This window comes from Thunnus maccoyii, chromosome 9, assembly GCF_910596095.1.
Source record: "Thunnus maccoyii chromosome 9, fThuMac1.1, whole genome shotgun sequence".
Taxonomy (NCBI): Eukaryota; Metazoa; Chordata; class Actinopteri; order Scombriformes; family Scombridae; genus Thunnus; species Thunnus maccoyii.
Window position 1 is genome coordinate 32,551,396 of NC_056541.1, and position 16,959 is coordinate 32,568,354.

The following is a 16,959-nucleotide window of genomic DNA, read 5'->3' on the forward strand; positions in this document are numbered from 1 at the left end:
TACAACATGCACATATATAAATCAACTAAGGACACATTTTATGTGAGGCTGGTTCACCAACCAGACTCCTGCTCCAGACCCCCAGACCCCCAGACCACCAGGAGCTCCCAAACCCCCAAGTTCACTCCATATCAATTGATTGTAATTTGATCAATTGTAAATTTGTTTAGGAATTTGCTGGGACAAGCTATTATTCCAGCATAGTAGCACTGTGCAGCAGTTAATGATTATGTTCATTATTGATTTGTTATCAATTATTTAGTGTATTAAATGTCAGTGAAAAAAGTAAAAATTCCCCAATGCCCAAGATAAGATTCAAACAGCCTGTTTTATCCGACCAACAGTTCAAAACTTTACTTTTTTTTTGAGCATTTTTGCTTTTAAAAAAACGACTTAAACGATCATTAATCAGTTATCAAAATTGTTGCTGATTAATTTTCAGTAAATTAGATTTGGATTTATTCATTGACTCCAGACGATGACTACAGAGTATAGAGTGTAAACACAATACAGTCATAAGAGAACAGAAAGTAGCATGTAAATGACTTAAACAAAGCCTCATTTACAAATAACATTTGCAAATTAATAGATTAATCGACCAATCGTTTCAGATTACTGGTTGGATTCTGGGGGAAACAATGAAGCTGCCATGAACAGTGGGGGGGTCAGTAGGGTTACAACAACAAGTCTTTGCCCTGAGGCCCCCCCCTAGCAGGTTAATCTGGCTGTGATGTCTGGCAAATGATTCCTAAGCAAGTTTTAGCAGGAGATATACTCTGAGGAGTCAGTGGCAACAGTGTGTTAGCGCATGTTTCCTCTTAATCTTGCACCTTCCTTTCCAGTGCAACCGTCTACACATCAAAAACCTCTCTACTGGAGACAGGAAGCCCCCCCCCCCCACCACTCACACATGTTGCAACATGAACATATGAGAGGCCTGATAGGAGTCTCTATCAACCATGTCACTTCCCCTGTTCCCTGGCTCAGCAATGAGGAACAACTAGGTAGCCATTTTACACACTCACTCTGATAGTCCATCTAAAGTAGTGTGTACTATAAATGTGTGTGCATGTGTGTGTGTGTGTGCAGGGGGTGGGGTTAGGGTTCTTTCTGGATGGTTAGCCTTATCTTCCCTCCCATGCACATTCACAATGTATGCTGCGCCAGATGGCCAGAGAACACAGAGCCGCTAATGGTACCACTTGATCATGTCTTTGCTGGTCTATAAATCAGTATATTAACAACGAACATAAATGCCATACACGGAGCGTTTGATAGATCCCCATGTGACGCATAAAGCCATTTCATAAAAGGAGAGGAAACACTTAAAGGACAATGTAGGTTTAGCCATGCGTGCCTGAGTGTTAGTCCACAGGAGAGATCTCACATGCATAGTTATCTACATTTCAAATACATTTACCTGAATCTCATTAGAATGGCTTTACATATATTTTTAGTTTATGGAGAGTTAAGATTACTAATATCCGTGCATGTATGACTCAATGCTAAAACAGCTGTTTTTTAAAAAAAGTTGTAAACAAGTGGTTGTGTGCTCAAATCCAAGGGAGACCTATCAGATTCCACACACCCACACACACACATGCACGCACACACACGCACGCATGCACGCACACACACACACACACGCACACACACACACATACATAGCAGTGTGTCTCCAGTGATACACCACTGCTCCCATGTGGTGAAATTTAAGTCTAGCTGCACTTTAAAGGGTCACTTCACCCAAATAAGAACTACATACTTTCTCAGCTCCCTCTACTGATATTGATCCACACAGATAGTTTTGGTTTTATTTGCACACGTCTCTACATTTTTGTCTCACCCCAATACGTTGGACGTGAGTGGAATTTCAATTTAAGGTGCAAACAGCATTGAAAATAAAATAATCTCTCTAGAATCACTGTCCCTGTGTTACAGTCAGTAGTTCTGATTGGAGCTACTTTCTACCAAAGAAAAGATCTACTCTAAGAAAACTGTTGACTAAAAAGACTATTTCCTCTGGACTATGGATTCATGTTAAGTGAAAATTCAGTTCTGTAGCATTAAAAGATTCAAAGTAATTCAAGTCTGTCTTAAAACAACAGTCTGGGACTCAAATGAACATTGAAACCTGTTTTTCTTGCTGTAATCATTCCTCCTGTTCATACTGACCATAATGACCTTACAATGGAAGTGATGGAGGACAAAATCCACAGTCCTCCTCCTGTGCAAAAATGTATTTAAAAGTTGTTACTATACTTCCATCGCAGATTATCAGGGAAACACTGTCCGAATCTGATGCTAAAAAGACAGTAAATGTGTCAGATATCCACTTGATATGATTAACTCAGACTGCTGAAGACTCATATAAGCTTCATATCAACTTTTAAATGCATTTTTGCACAAAACGACTGTGTGGACACACTGTGGATTTGATGATTACAGCGAGGAAAACCTCTTTCATTGTTCATATGGACACCTGACTGTTGTTTTAAGAAACACTTGAAAAATGGTGAATGTATTCTTTAAGGGATCTAAATTAATAGGATGGCTTTGGTCTGGTCTATTTCTTTGTCAGATAGTAGTTCCGATGAAAATGTTCACAGCGACATCTGGAGTTTTGGGGCAGACAAGTTCCGGTTGACTGAAAAATGACATGTAAAAAGTAGCACCACATATTCAATGTGTTCACCTCCGTTGTACTGAGGTAGAGAAAAACACAAAACTATCTGCATGACTATGCTACTAGAGCTAAGTTATTATCTAGGTGAACAGACCCTTTAAAACTTCAGTCCCCTTGCATGATACAAACATTCTCCAAATTATTCCAAATATTCAGGAGTACAAGCTCATCTGGTAGTATGACAAAAAAATATCATTTTAATTTTTAAGCAGGATAAAAGAAGTAAAATGTGTAAAATCCATTATTCATTTATTCACTGTGGAAGTGCACACTTCCAATGTGAGCTTAATACTAAAAACCAAAAAGAAGCTTTTAAACACAGAAAACTCACATGAGAAAAGTTTCATAGTTTTCATATCCCTGATTATGTGCATAATTTTATTGCCTCACCGCCAGCTGTAACCCATCAGCAGCGTACGTTGCCTCTGATTGTTTGTTCTTGTAAAGCTAACCTGTTTCTCCTCTGTCTGCAGGGTCTGTATTTAGCCCTGCTGCTTGTGTTGGAATGGGGATGTGTGACAGGACGGCTATGATTGTGCATATGAGGTTGGAGATCAGTGTCAGTTTCCAACAAGGGCTCTATATTTAGCCGCTGAGGGGACTGGGTGACCCAGTCTTGCCGCAACACACACACACACTCCTCTGGACCCCGACGCTACTTCACCTGCTGGCTGTGTATTTTCTTTCAGTGTATATGTTTACCACCTGTGTTTCTCAATGAAGAGGAGGTGAGTGGTGAATACTTTATTTCCTCATTTGAGATGACACTGCAGTATGCATTACCTGCTCTCTATACTAATGTGATTTTTAAAAATGTAATATTAACAGCATCCCGGAGCCACTGTGACAGCTTGATGTGACTTAGAGAATGGTTTTGCTGCTTGGCAATGCAGCTGTCATCTGCGGCCTACTGAGAATACAGCTTGGTGATTAGTGAAGTGGCTGTCAGAGGTGGCCATGTGTCAGTCTGAAGTGCCAGAGGCCAGGCTTGGCCTGAACAGTCCTGACCCACTGGTGAGAGAGGCTTTCCTGATGGCTCATGACTACATAGACTATGTAACCACAGGGGGGGCAGATGGCACCATGGGTCCAGCCCCTACAGCCTGCACTGCAGCCCTGCGCCACGCAGGCGACGAACTCCTCATTCGCTTCCCCATCTTCTTCAGGCGCTGGCCTCGTGTCTTCCAGGATGTGACGGAGAACACAGCGTGCCCCATGCTCATGAGCCTCCTGGATGAACACTTCTTCCCCCCCATCACAGGGGGGCGGCGCAGGGACCTGGCCTGGAGTGCCGTGCTGTCAGTGTATGTCCTGGCTGGCCAGATGGCCCTGCACTGCCATGAGAGGGGCATGGTTGCAGTCCTGCCCCGGTTGAAGGAGTGTGTGGGGGCATATGTGGAGAGGGTCATCTGCCCTGAGATACAAGACAAGGGAGGATGGGTAAGAGTTCATGTGTGAAAATGTGAGCTGATTCTCCTTTATACAGCACACATGTATTTAAACCTATAAGCAACCAGATGACCTTTATACAACACAGACTGGAACAATTCATCCATCCACAGCCTTACAGCCCTGCTCTACCATGTCAAACCTACTTAAACCCATTGTGCCCAAACCCCCAGAAACCAACTGGGACTACTATTGCGGAGTACCATCCTGCTCCAGGTTTGCTGTGTGTCAATTAGTCTGTGGCAATTTGATTAAACATTCACAAATGTATACATATACATATACATGTAAGCACAATGTCAGCTGAATTAATGAAGGTTTTAAAACTAGATTATGACATAGGGCCTCAAGACAGTGCATCAAAATTACTTTAAGGACAGATTCACAATTTTTATGTCAGTGAAAGAGGTTTTCCTCGCTGTAATCATTCCTCCTGTTCATACTGGATATTAAAAGATCCTTCAAATGTGCTTTCAATGTAAGTGATGGAGGCCAAAATCCACAGTGTGTCCACACAGTCATTTAAAAGTTGATGTGAAGCTTATATGAGGCTTCAGCAGTCTGAGTTAGTCATATCAAGTGGATATCTGACACAGTTACAGTCTTTTTAGCATCAAATTCCCTCTTTGTGTTTCCCTGTTGAGCTGCAGGTGGAAGTATAGTAACAAAAAGAGGGACTTTGACACTAAAAAGACTGTAACGTTGAAAGATATCTACTTGATTTGACTCATTTGGACGCTGAAGTTTCATATTAGCTTCAGATAAACTTTTAAATACATTTTTGCACAGAAGGAGGACTGTGGATTTTGTCCCCCATCACTTCCATTGTAAGGTCATTATGAAGGGATCTTCTAATGGTCAGTATGAACAGGAGGAATGATTACAGCAAGAAAAACAGGTTTCACTGTTCATTCGGTAACCTGACTGTTGTTTTGTGACCCCGTCTGTTAAAACGAAAGGCCCCTATTATTTCAGCTTCAGTTTATAGTTCCAAACAAACTTACAATGAATGAAATTACAACAAATTGTCACACATTGAAACCTGGGGCCCAGAATTTTTGTGCTGTGCCAAGTCCAGCGTTGTTGTACATCAGCAACCTGTTTAAAATAGATACACTGAAATACATTCAGTTTAGAAACAAGATGCCATTAAAAATGCTGGTCTGTGGTGACTTTTAAATGAAGCCAGCTGTGTGAAAAATTGACCTCTTTGGACAAATTTCCATGTCAAAAACACTGATTTAAAAATACAGATACAAAAATTTCTGAAAAAACAAACAAAAGAATCATTATTGGTTTCCTCATTCTGTTTCAACAATTAAAAATAACAATTCAAAACAATCGATGACAGCGTTTTCTCTTCATCAGATTACACTCTTGTCTTTACTGATATGTGAATGACCTCTTTATGCATTAAGAATGGAACTCCACTCCAAAAAATGTTAACGCCATATTCTCTCAGTATTTTGTAAAAAATATGCAATATTTCATACTACTTGACACTCAAATCTATTTCTTGTCTCTGGCAGGGTGGTTTTGTGTCACGCTTTGGAGAGAAGCAGAACCTGGAGGGCCAGGTGAAGAAAGTGTGCTGTTGGACACTGGTAGCATTGGCCATAAGCATCCTCACCTACTGCCTGTGGAAAAGAATGGCTTAGCCAACACTGCCATCTAGTGGCCAGAACCAGAAACTCTCCAAACAGCTGCTCTAATATCAGTGTCTACTGAGATTTTATAGGCCTGCTGTATCATTAAAATCTGTATAAACCATGGATGTATTCCACTATATATAGATACACAAACACACTAATATGTCAGTCAATACTCCATACCCTGCTGTAAATATAATTTGTAGCATGTAGCTAATGTTGTGCCAGATATACAAACCTGTGCTGTAAGGAGCATTTAAGCCATTCAATCAATCACATGCTGAAGAGAAGTGAGCTAACAATGTTTGTGCAGCAGTATATGTACTTTGATCTGGTATTATAAATTAAATCTGTTCTGAGCTCCATGTCAGCTGTGTACAAAGTCTACCATGTACTCAGGATTACAGTGCTGCGGTGTCACCAGGCTGAAATCCTCAAGTATGATTGCCATTAGGCCAAGTATGTTTTCCTCAGACTAATAAGGAAGTAAATTAAAGTATCAAGTAAGACCCAAGTACACTGGAGTTCAAGCCTACTTGAAGCTAATTGTTTTCTCATCTACAGTTAGAACTAATGGCAGGAAATTTGTAGCATTTCTGTAAATAAATCAGTAATGCACCTACACTTTATGTACAGTGTAGATCATTCGGTAAACCTTTCACCAGATAGAAATGCTAAGTCATGAAGAGAGTTGCAATATATCAATTAAAACCACAGAGACAAACCTCAAATATGCAGGACTTTTATTAACATGAACAGCAGACAGAACACTGAAAACTGGAAAGACTTGGAACGTTACATTTCACTGCAAAGATTTAGCAGAACTTTGTAAAAATGATACATTTAGGCCAGCTCCTCCTCACCCTCCTCCTCAAACTCTCCCTCCTCCTCAGCGGTGGCGTCCTGGTACTGCTGGTACTCAGACACCAGGTCGTTCATGTTGCTCTCTGCCTCGGTGAACTCCATCTCATCCATACCCTCGCCAGTGTACCAGTGGAGGAAAGCTTTGCGCCTGAACATGGCTGTGAACTGCTCGGAGATGCGCTTGAACAGCTCCTGGATGGCTGTGCTGTTGCCGATGAAGGTGGCGGCCATCTTGAGGCCACGGGGAGGAATGTCACACACTGCGGTCTTGACGTTGTTGGGGATCCATTCAACGAAGTAGCTGCTGTTCTTGTTCTGCACGTTCAGCATCTGCTCATCCACCTCCTTCATGGACATGCGGCCACGGAAGATAGCAGCCACAGTCAGGTAGCGGCCGTGGCGTGGGTCGCAGGCAGCCATCATGTTCTTGGCGTCGAACATCTGCTGGGTGAGCTCTGGGACAGTGAGTGATCTGTACTGCTGGCTGCCTCGGCTTGTGAGGGGAGCGAAGCCTGGCATGAAGAAGTGCAGACGGGGGAATGGCACCATGTTTACAGCCAGCTTACGCAGGTCAGCGTTGAGCTGTCCGGGGAACCTGAGGCAGGTAGTGACACCGCTCATGGTTGCAGAGACCAAGTGGTTGAGGTCACCGTATGAGGGGGTTGTGAGTTTGAGGGTGCGGAAACAGATGTCGTATAGGGCCTCATTGTCGATGCAGTAGGTCTCATCTGTGTTTTCTACAAGCTGGTGGACTGATAGTGTGGCGTTGTAGGGCTCAACGACTGTGTCTGACACTTTTGGGGAAGGCACCACACTGAAGGTGTTCATGATGCGGTCGGGGTACTCTTCACGGATTTTACTGATGAGCAGGGTGCCCATACCGGAGCCAGTACCACCACCCAGGGAGTGTGTGAGCTGGAAGCCCTGCAGGCAGTCACAGCTCTCTGCCTCCTTCCTAACCACATCCAGGACAGAGTCCACCAGCTCTGCACCCTCTGTGTAGTGACCCTTGGCCCAGTTGTTGCCAGCACCACTCTGGCCTGTAAGAGAAGAATCAAGATTAAGCTTGGCAGCACTCTGGGGGCCTCATGGGTAATGGCTGGAAGTTTCTGGACTAATGTACACAAGAGAAAAACTTACCGAAAACAAAGTTGTCTGGCCTGAAGACCTGGCCGAAAGGTCCAGACCTCACAGAGTCCATGGTGCCTGGCTCCAGATCGACCAGCACGGCACGGGGCACATATTTACCACCTACAAATGCAAAGAAGAGTTGAGGGAAGATAGAAAAAACAAAACAAAAAAACCAACCACATCTGTATTGTCTATGCAATTTAAAAAAAAAAAAAAAAAAAAAATCACAGCTGATGTCAACATACCTGAGGCTTCATTGTAGTAGACATTGATCCTGTCCAGCTGCAGGTCACTGTCACCATGGTATGTACCAGTTGGGTCAATGCCGTGCTCATCACTGATCACCTCCCAAAACTGTATTAGAAATCAGATATGTAAAATTATTAGCTCAAGTAATAAATAAAATACCAGAAACAAACATTTTTTCCATAATCAAGTCTGGTTTATTTACTGCGTGTTGTAAATAAAATTGTTTTTTTTTTTTAGAGTATGGTTTAATGCATATGTAAAGATTAATGTTTACTAGCTCAAACTTAAATTTCCCGCCGTGCCGCTTTGGGCGCGCGCGGCCTGACCCCCTATTGGCTGTGACCCATGGGTTATGAGTTTGAAAATTCCTTGCTACGTCACTAACCGCCAACACCGCCCACTCCCGGCAAAAGCCGGGCGCTGTTCAAAAAGCAACGCCAAGTAGGCCTCAGCCAGCCGGGAACAATGTTACAAAAGCAGCTGAATTTACCGTCGAAAAATTGTTTCACACATACAGTTGTATTTCTCATGACGTTATTTCATCCGACAACAAAGCTTATTACGCCCCCCCCCCCCCCCACCCCCCTCCCTCCAATCTGCAATCCCCACTTCCTTTTTTCGCATTGCAGCAACGTTTGTCGAATGAACAATGGTGACATTAAGCCATTTCAGTTAACGTTACCGTTAATCCTGCCAGTAACGTTAACGGTTAACTACGAGTGTTTAATACAGATGAGCTGGCTAACTGATTTCAACAGATACATTTTAGAAGATGCCAAAAAAATGCTTAAATTGTTTTTAATTCGGCTATATCTCGACGTATTAGTGTCTTAAATGCATCTCCAAAACACATTATGTTTAGATTTAAGGTTAGATGGCAGTTTTCATAAATAGGGCACATTCATATTCCTAGGGTGTGGTTTCTGGGACGCCAACTGGCACAAAGCACCGGCTCATCGAGCAGAAAACACGGTGTTTCGGGATAAAATAACTAAATTTAGTACTCATAATACACAAATAGGTTTGCTTACCTTGGCACCAATCTGGTTTCCGCACTGGCCGGCTTGAAGATGCACAATTTCCCTCATTTTGTCTGGAGGTAGGATGGACCCTTCAACGAATGACTTCGGATTTCTTTATGTGCGCGCTCAGTACCTCAGCTCTCTGTTTTATATCAGATCTAGGCCCGCCCTCTGCTCCTCAGCTCGAATATCTATTGGCTGATACTCGCAAGGATCCTTTGCAGACATAATTTTAGACCAATCAGATTTTAGAGGCTTATTCACCATTGGCCAAATTCGACTGTCAATCACTTTCATCTCAAACGTGTGACTAATATATAATGTAGAGACGTTGGCCTACTTCCCTCATGATGGCGGAATGAAAATGCGACACTGACAACAGATTTTATTCTGCATGTCACATCCGCGCTATAGACTATGATATAGACAGCGAAACATTTTATCTCGTCGATCATTTGAAAATATTTCGTTTTGATCAGTTATAAGGGAGTAACCCTCGTTGTCTGCTAGTTATCCATAGTCCACGTGGCTGACTAATTGAGTACAATGGTCCAGTTTAGCAGAAGTTTCGCTAGCGGAAACTGCCCCACCAGAACTGGCCATGAGTGTGCATGGCTACAGCACTGATTTTCAGTCATGTGCCTCAGAGATTTTGCAGCTTTTCATTCCAGCTAAACACAGCAGCAGCTCATTTCACAGATTAGGTCCCCTTTTTCATGGGTCAGTAATGAGCTTGGGTACATGTTTGGAATGTAAAGCTAAATTGTCAGCATTGATGGTGTATAACAGAAACCACAAGCAATGACATATATGTACTGTAAATCTCAATGAATATAGAATTGTATGGTGTTATGGCAAAGTAAAGATAAAAATAAGCATTTGAGGAATGTATACATTTTAGGCACTGAGCTTATATCACAGTGAACAGTAGGCCTATAGGATTATCAACAAGGGAGCCAACAAAAAGAGACCCACAATTCCCTGATAAATATGACACATAATGGTAATCATCATATGTGGTTGCAGTAGTTTAAGACAGATTTGATGATCAAAATCAAGAGCCAGGTCACTCTAAAACTAATAGCATGGGGATCACTTCTATACAAGATGAACATACTACCAATAGTCCGTATTTTGTCCAGTCTAAATATGAGCCCTTAACCTGTCAGACTCCATCTCAGACAGAACATTTTGCAGATTCTTGCTCAATTCTGATTATAATATGTGAAATGCAATATAAGAATTCAACCTCTGTGAAGATCAAACATAACATTGTACAGGGGCTGACTCAGACACCGGATGTCTGGAGGAAAGAAAAAGGCTGTAGATAGGTGTGGACTGCACTGACTGCTGTAAAGCAGAGTTGTGGAATGAGGGCAGATGAGCTTATTAATAGTTAATCTGAATGCCAGGCAAGAATGTGGCTGCGACGCCAGCTCTCCTGCATGGTGCAGTTGCCACGGCTGTGTCTCTAAGGACTGCGGGGGGAAACATCACTCCCAGGTGGTTGTCGCCATGATGATTAGGCTTTCCCACTGGGTGTTGCAGACTTCTGTGCATTAGTACAGGGCTTTAAATAAGCTTTCCATGGACCTACCCAGCCCTTAGAGCAGTATCGATGCATGCCATGAGTTTTTATGTAGATTAGCTCTTTTGCAGACTAGTGAAGGCTTTCTGGGGATAAATGAATAGTGATTCACTGAGTGCTTCTCATTAAATCTAAGTAGTGTCATTATAAATTCATCAGCCTGGGCCTTTGTGTTTTTTTACAGGAACACCACTGCTATGCTTATCATATTATACTGTATGTAGGTCACTCTCATAGTCTCTACTGTGTGTGCATTGTAATATGACACACAAAGACCTCCTCTGTGTGCTCCATGACAGATATGTCACAGAGAGGATGAGTCTTGATGCAAGCATGATCATCTAGCTTTTAGTGCTGCTCCCTTGTCTATAATCTAGGGCTTATGATTTGTAGTTTTATGTTTTCAGGTGTGTCACTGTATTGCCGACATTGTAGGGCAAAAGTTGACATGCAGACATTTGGTTATACAGACCCATAGTGTTCAGCTTTGCTATCTTGCACTGTAGTCAGTGATTTTATCCATTAGGATTTGGCAAAACTATCCTGCGACGGAAGCTGATGAATTATAATCCTGCAACAGCTGATGTGTAATTATTGGATGTCGCTGGGAGGTATAGTAGGTCTGGAGAGCACCTCTTAGCTAAGGACCAAGATTCACAGCCCATCACTGCTGCAGTCACTGAATCTGCCACCAGCTGCAGGGGTTCTCTTCTGTCCCTGGGGCCAGAGAAAGGATGTGCTTTATTCACACAGCACAAACCAATTTCTACAAAACCATTTAACATATACATAATATATTTAACCAACACAATGATCTTTCCCTAAACAGTTTTCAGAAATCTTCAGTATAATGTAATGTTTTGTTAAACATCAGCCATATTTGACATGAGGGAACAAAACATACTGGAAATACACTGTCCTCAAGTCAACATTTAAAAGGAAATATACTCTAAAATTATCTGTTGGTATTGTAACAAAAGAGTAGTTAGCCAATTTAGCCATGAAGGCCTAAACCAAAGGCTACAACACTGGATTGAAGGGAACATCCATTACAGGCATCACCAATGATGTTAGCTGTTAGCAGTTGGCTACCTCATATAATCCAAGCATGTGTTACAGTATGTTCTTAGCTGGTTCAAACTGTCACATTTTTAAATATTTGACCAAATGAGTTTACTGGTTTTCCTGATGTGCAGCTGCTGAAGCCTTTGATTCAGACCTACTCTGTCACCTGAGCTCTTCTCATGTAACAATGTCAAATGATAATTTTGTCATATAATCTTATTAATTCACCTTCTAATTGAATTTAGAATTAATTTAGTTTTAATTTAGAATTAATTTTCTTCTCATGAGTTACACATGGTCAATAAAGTATGCAGATGCCTGAACATTACACCCATATATGATTACTGCTGAGGGCATTAATATGCTGCTTATGATCAGTATTCCGGTTCACCCCAAAACTGAAAGTTGTCTCAGATCAGTCAAAATCTTCCACACCAAAATGGGAAAACCATTTCTTCATGAATCTGGCTATGTGCTCAGGGCATTGTCATGTTAAAATAGGAAACAAACAAACATAATCTGTTCCCACAAAGTTGGTAGCACACTGGTGTATAAAATACTATTGTATGCTGTAGCATTAAGATTTCCCTTCACTGGAACTAAGGGGCCCAAACCATGAACAAAAGTATGTAGACATTTAGAGTATGAAATGTGGTTGCTTTATAAAACTGCCTCTTTGTCTTTTTGTATGAAGATAAAAGATCTGACCTGTTCTATTTTTATAAGACAAACAATAAAACATATTCCAGTAATAGCACTGAGCCAGACAGTTATGTGTTTGTTGTAGACAGAGTCTCTAGAGTTGGTAGATATTTTCTTTGATCTCGCTCAGTTTTGTTCCTCTGCAGTCTGTTGCCTTTGTGCCATAACTGATCAATTATTCATTGAACCTGTTCTTTGGGAGGATGATGTGTGCACATTGAGTGGTTTGTGGTGACAGCTTGAGTAGGTGAGCTAGAGCTTAATGCATGAAAACCTTTTCAGTGCACTGGGAGGAGATTTTGCCATTTGATGCGTTTTATGAATCCAGTACCTCATGATGAAGCACTTTCCACAGTGTGCTTACACGCAGTGTGTCTCTGTGAAGCCCTGTTGAACCAGTGCTGCTCCCCCTGACTCAGCTTCTGTCAGGACACTGCAGCATTCAGCACTCAGCCTCCAGCAGCCAGATCAATATTACATAAAGGAAGCAGATGCTGCCGGGAGAGACACGCCCCACATCAATCCTGCTCAAATGTTGTAATGCTTTAACAAAATTACCTGTGAAGTCAGTGATGTAATTTGATCATACAATATGTCCACAGAAAGCATTACAAACACTGTCACTGTCTAACAGGAAGGAGATCTGAGAGGGAACATAGTGTTCAGATGTCATTTTAATATTTTCAGTGATCAAAATTGGTATTGGACTTTCAACATCCTCATTTTATGTACATTGCTTTGAATATGCTAATACAGACAGACCATAAAGTTATTACATAAACCAGCAGTATCTCACAGCTCCAGAATATTTACACAACACAGGATTATGATGAAGAGTCTAAACACGTTACATTATGGGTGTTCATTGTTGTTCTGAATCCAACATTTGCTATATTTTGTAGAAGTGAAAAAGCCAGCTAATGGAATTTACCTCCACATCACTTCAGTACGACAAAGTAGGAAGTGCAGATAGGTAAAGATTAATGAATGATATTATTTTTTATTATACATTAAAGCTTAAACATTAAAGTGAAGTAACAATAAGCAAAACACATTTTGCAGAGGAGGGGGACTTTAAGGCCCCCACCCCACCACCCCTCCAACGTATAAATCAATTGAATTCTCATCAGCTAGTAACCAAAGAAGCCAAGTTGAATTTGACTGAACAATCATAAAGAACATGAACATGTTTCTTTTCACTAATGTTTTTATTTGTGTCTGTTGTGTAAATCCAAACTGCACCAAAATTTTGCTCATAAATACCATATTTTTGGACAATAAACACAAGGCTTTTTCATATTTTGGATTGGACTGATGTGTTTGCTTGATAAACATCACTAATTTTTCTTTTCTCCTTTGTCAAAACCCGTCTTGTGCTGTTATTGTTGTTTTGCTTTTTGAGTAAATCAAGCTGGTTTCTATTCCCAAATAAATCAAGTTTTGTTGTGTTCCACATTTCTCCCCCCCTGGTCATGTGTGCTTCCCCTGCAATGTCTCCTCCCCTCATGGTGTGCACGCCCTGGAGGCTGGGAAACACTGGGTGTGAACAATGCGCTGGTATGTAGTGTAAAACGACGCCTCAGGTCAGAAGTAAATACAAAACAGAGTTAAATACAGATCAGAGATCAGAGAGTGAAAATACAGTAGTGGACATGAAGCCCCATATTATGTTATAATATTGCTGTCAATTGTTTTTCAACATATTAAATGCAATATTTTTACTTCAGCTTGTGAAGAATAGTTATGCACACACAGGAACTCACAGAAAAACACCTAAATGAATATTGAGAACAACAGAGTATTGATTTGTACCAGCTGGGGGACTGGCACTGTTACATACAGTAGATATTGTGGGTAACGGGTTATCAGGATGGACAGGTGTTAGACAGGAACAGCTGGACTCATGTACAGTATGTGTGCTGATTCACTCTCATATCAGGTTACTGACTCCCCAATGCAGCACCATTCAGCCAAGCTCACATTCTGCTGCGAACCACAGTCCTTTCAGTCTGCAGACACACATTATACACAATCAGTGTGTCACGACATACTGTGTCCATTTGAATGCAGGTTACACCCAGAGCTAGCATTGTAAATGAGGATGGAAAATACAATGGCTCAGGTGGGAAAGAAGCAGAATGAATAGACATTTTACAGAGATGTATGTTTGAAGCTTGATACTGATATTTTGGATTTAGGGCACTGATAGCTCATTAACAGTGTTTAGAGGTACATGGATACTTAAAAACTCCATTGTAACCAATGCTGCCCTACAAAGTCAAGTACAATAACCAGTAATCTGACTTTTTGACATCTATTTAACCAAGTGTTATGCCATAGAGATGTATAATAATGAGATTTATAATCTTTGTGCCTCACAGTATTTGCAGTAACCACAAAATGGAGCTAAAAACTAAACTGCATCCGAGTTTGGTAATTAGTGGGCTCTAGAAGTTCAGAATCACACATCCTGCTCTGTCTTCACATAGTGACAGCTGAAGATGCAGTAAAAGAGCTAGTGAGTAAAGCTAGCTATGGCTAGCCCTAGCAAGAGATAGCCACAGCTAGCCTTAGCAAAGGCTGATTTTTCGCTAGCAGTTTTTCATCTGTAAATAAAAAATATTATTGTAATTTGTTTAAACTAAATGAAGCATGAATGAATTAAGCTACAGCTAAACTACTGCTAAAGCTAACTAGCTTAGCAGGGTATCCATAACTGCTTCTGTGGAAATCATACAATTTGGTGGTTAAGCCACATCTTTAAATGTGTTAAATTGTAGATTCATTTATCATATTGATTCATTATACATCTGAATAGTAGATGGGCAGACATTGGACCATAAATAATCAAAATACAGTTAAATTTCTTTAAAACATGAGCTAAAATGGAAAAGAGAGCTGAAAGAACATTTTGTTTGTAGATACTGTATTTCCTGCTCACATTCCCGGAAGATAATATACCATATTTGGCCAAAGAAGATAAATACATATTTGTCTATGAAAAATGTAGTAAATGTTTCTATCAGCCATGATCTAGAGATGCTTCCTTCCTTCCATTGATTTTTCCCAATAACTCACTATGTGTAATGTGTCTTTAAGAGTGCTGTATCTCTCTGGCTGCTCTCCAGAGAGTTGAGTCAGGAAGCTAATGCAGCCAGACAGTCACCAGCAGGCTATGCACAGCCACAGCCCCACAGTTACTGAGCATGATGGTCCATAAGCCTGATCCGGGGGAAGTCCACGATGCATCCGCCCACCCTGCAAGCACAGGATATTATGTTACAGAAATACACCAGTGTCATGATGTTGGGGCGTTGCACCAGGGGTGGGGGGCGGGGGACTAGTTAAGCATCTACTGTTGTGTCTACATCTCTGGTTCTCACTGACTGTATTTAACAGTGTTTTAGGGATGAGCTTAAATTTGCTGCATGTAGCATGTTAGCATCTATAAATCACATCATATCCATCACCAAAATGTGATCAGCAAAAAGACTGTCCGCCTCTAATGATCACAGAGCTGCATTGCAGAGATCCTGGCAGCTGGAGGCTGACTGAGAAACCATTTCCCCCAACACATTAAAATGCCAGCAAAGGGGAGGGATCAGGAAGCAACAGGGTTTATGGGAAATGTGGTCTCAATTAGAAACAGAAGAAAATCAGAGGCAGAATGTATTCACACTTTGAGTCTGTCTTTGAAATACAGCGATCAAGTCAGGAAGCCTGGAATCACTGATGTGGATGTGACTCTGAAAGTCAAATCAGAAACAGAACTATGGCAACTTTCAATCAAAAATGAGAGCATTCATATCTGAAGCTGGTTATGAAAAACTGAAAAAAATATTCTGTGGGGTTTGTCAGTATCTTGGGAGGTTTTGGTTGGTTTTTCACATATTTTTCTATTGTATCTCCCTTCTTTTCTTTTGTTATTGTTGCATTTACCGGTATTTTATTACTTATATTCTTCTGTACATGTTACTTGTTGCTGTGTTCATTTTAATGCACAGCACATTCAGTTTAAGGCCTAATGAAATGTGCTATATATTTAAAATGACTTAAATTTAATAAAAAAACAAATTTAAACACAATGCAACAGTAGATGATGCTTCATTTCTCAAATATTGACTCATTGTAGTAAAGTATTACAGTACTTACAGTATATTTACTACCTTTACACATGTATACAGCTTATTATATCTTACCAATGTCACTGAAATAAAATCTTCACTGTGTGCAGATAAAATGATCATGTATCCAAAATCCTGCTAATACAAAAGGCAAACCCACAGCACAGAGAAACTATCTATATACTGTGCACATTGTAAAAACTCTGGCTTTATTCAGCTACAAATAACTGCAGTGTGGAAGAATCAACCATACAGGAAGTTCAAAGCAATCAGGTTTCCTCCATGTCTGGATTTATGACAATGATGTCAGTGAGGTGGAGCTAACTGCTAAATGAAAGCCATTTTTCTGAGAAGCTATCCACTAGAGGGAGCTCTATGTACACCAGCCAAACACAGAGTAAATAAAGGGCCACGCAAATATGATGACTGA

General features: G+C 40.9%; 2 protein-coding genes across 3 annotated transcripts; one reads left to right on the plus strand and one right to left on the minus strand.

Moving 5' to 3' along the window:
• The first annotated feature begins 894 nt into the window (after nt 1–894).
• bcl2l16 (BCL2 like 16) lies at nt 895–6,416 on the plus strand. Of its 2 annotated transcripts, XM_042421303.1 has the most exons (4): nt 895–1,004; nt 3,160–3,414; nt 3,515–4,126; nt 5,665–6,416. In XM_042421303.1, exons 3-4 carry the CDS (start codon nt 3,644–3,646, stop codon nt 5,791–5,793), a joined length of 612 nt encoding a protein of 203 aa, XP_042277237.1. In that variant the 5' UTR covers nt 895–1,004; nt 3,160–3,414; nt 3,515–3,643; the 3' UTR covers nt 5,794–6,416. The 2 variants fall into 2 exon arrangements, with proteins under 2 accessions (XP_042277237.1, XP_042277238.1); XM_042421304.1 differs by lacking the exons at nt 895–1,004; nt 3,160–3,414 and having other exon boundaries at nt 3,428–4,126.
• Nucleotides 6,417–6,510: 94 nt separating this feature from the next.
• On the minus strand, nt 6,511–9,182 carry tubb2b (tubulin, beta 2b). Its single transcript, XM_042421302.1, has 4 exons — nt 9,060–9,182; nt 8,025–8,133; nt 7,789–7,899; nt 6,511–7,688 (listed from the first exon to the last, which is right to left on the minus strand). Exons 1-4 carry the CDS (start codon nt 9,114–9,116, stop codon nt 6,628–6,630), a joined length of 1,338 nt encoding a protein of 445 aa, XP_042277236.1. The 5' UTR covers nt 9,117–9,182; the 3' UTR covers nt 6,511–6,627.
• Between the last annotated feature and the right edge of the window lie 7,777 nt (nt 9,183–16,959).

Coding starts and splice junctions, on each gene's coding strand:
- bcl2l16 (XM_042421303.1), top strand. CDS start 3,644: ATGTGTCAGTCTGAAGTGCCAGAGGCCAGGCTTGGCCTGAACAGTCCT. Junction 4,127..5,664: donor TACAAGACAAGGGAGGATGG/GTAAGAGTTCAT, acceptor TGTCTCTGGCAG/GGTGGTTTTGTGTCACGCTT.
- tubb2b (XM_042421302.1), bottom strand. CDS start 9,116: ATGAGGGAAATTGTGCATCTTCAAGCCGGCCAGTGCGGAAACCAGATT. Junction 8,134..9,059: donor GAAACCAGATTGGTGCCAAG/GTAAGCAAACCT, acceptor TTTCTAATACAG/TTTTGGGAGGTGATCAGTGA. Junction 7,900..8,024: donor CTACTACAATGAAGCCTCAG/GTATGTTGACAT, acceptor TTGCATTTGTAG/GTGGTAAATATGTGCCCCGT.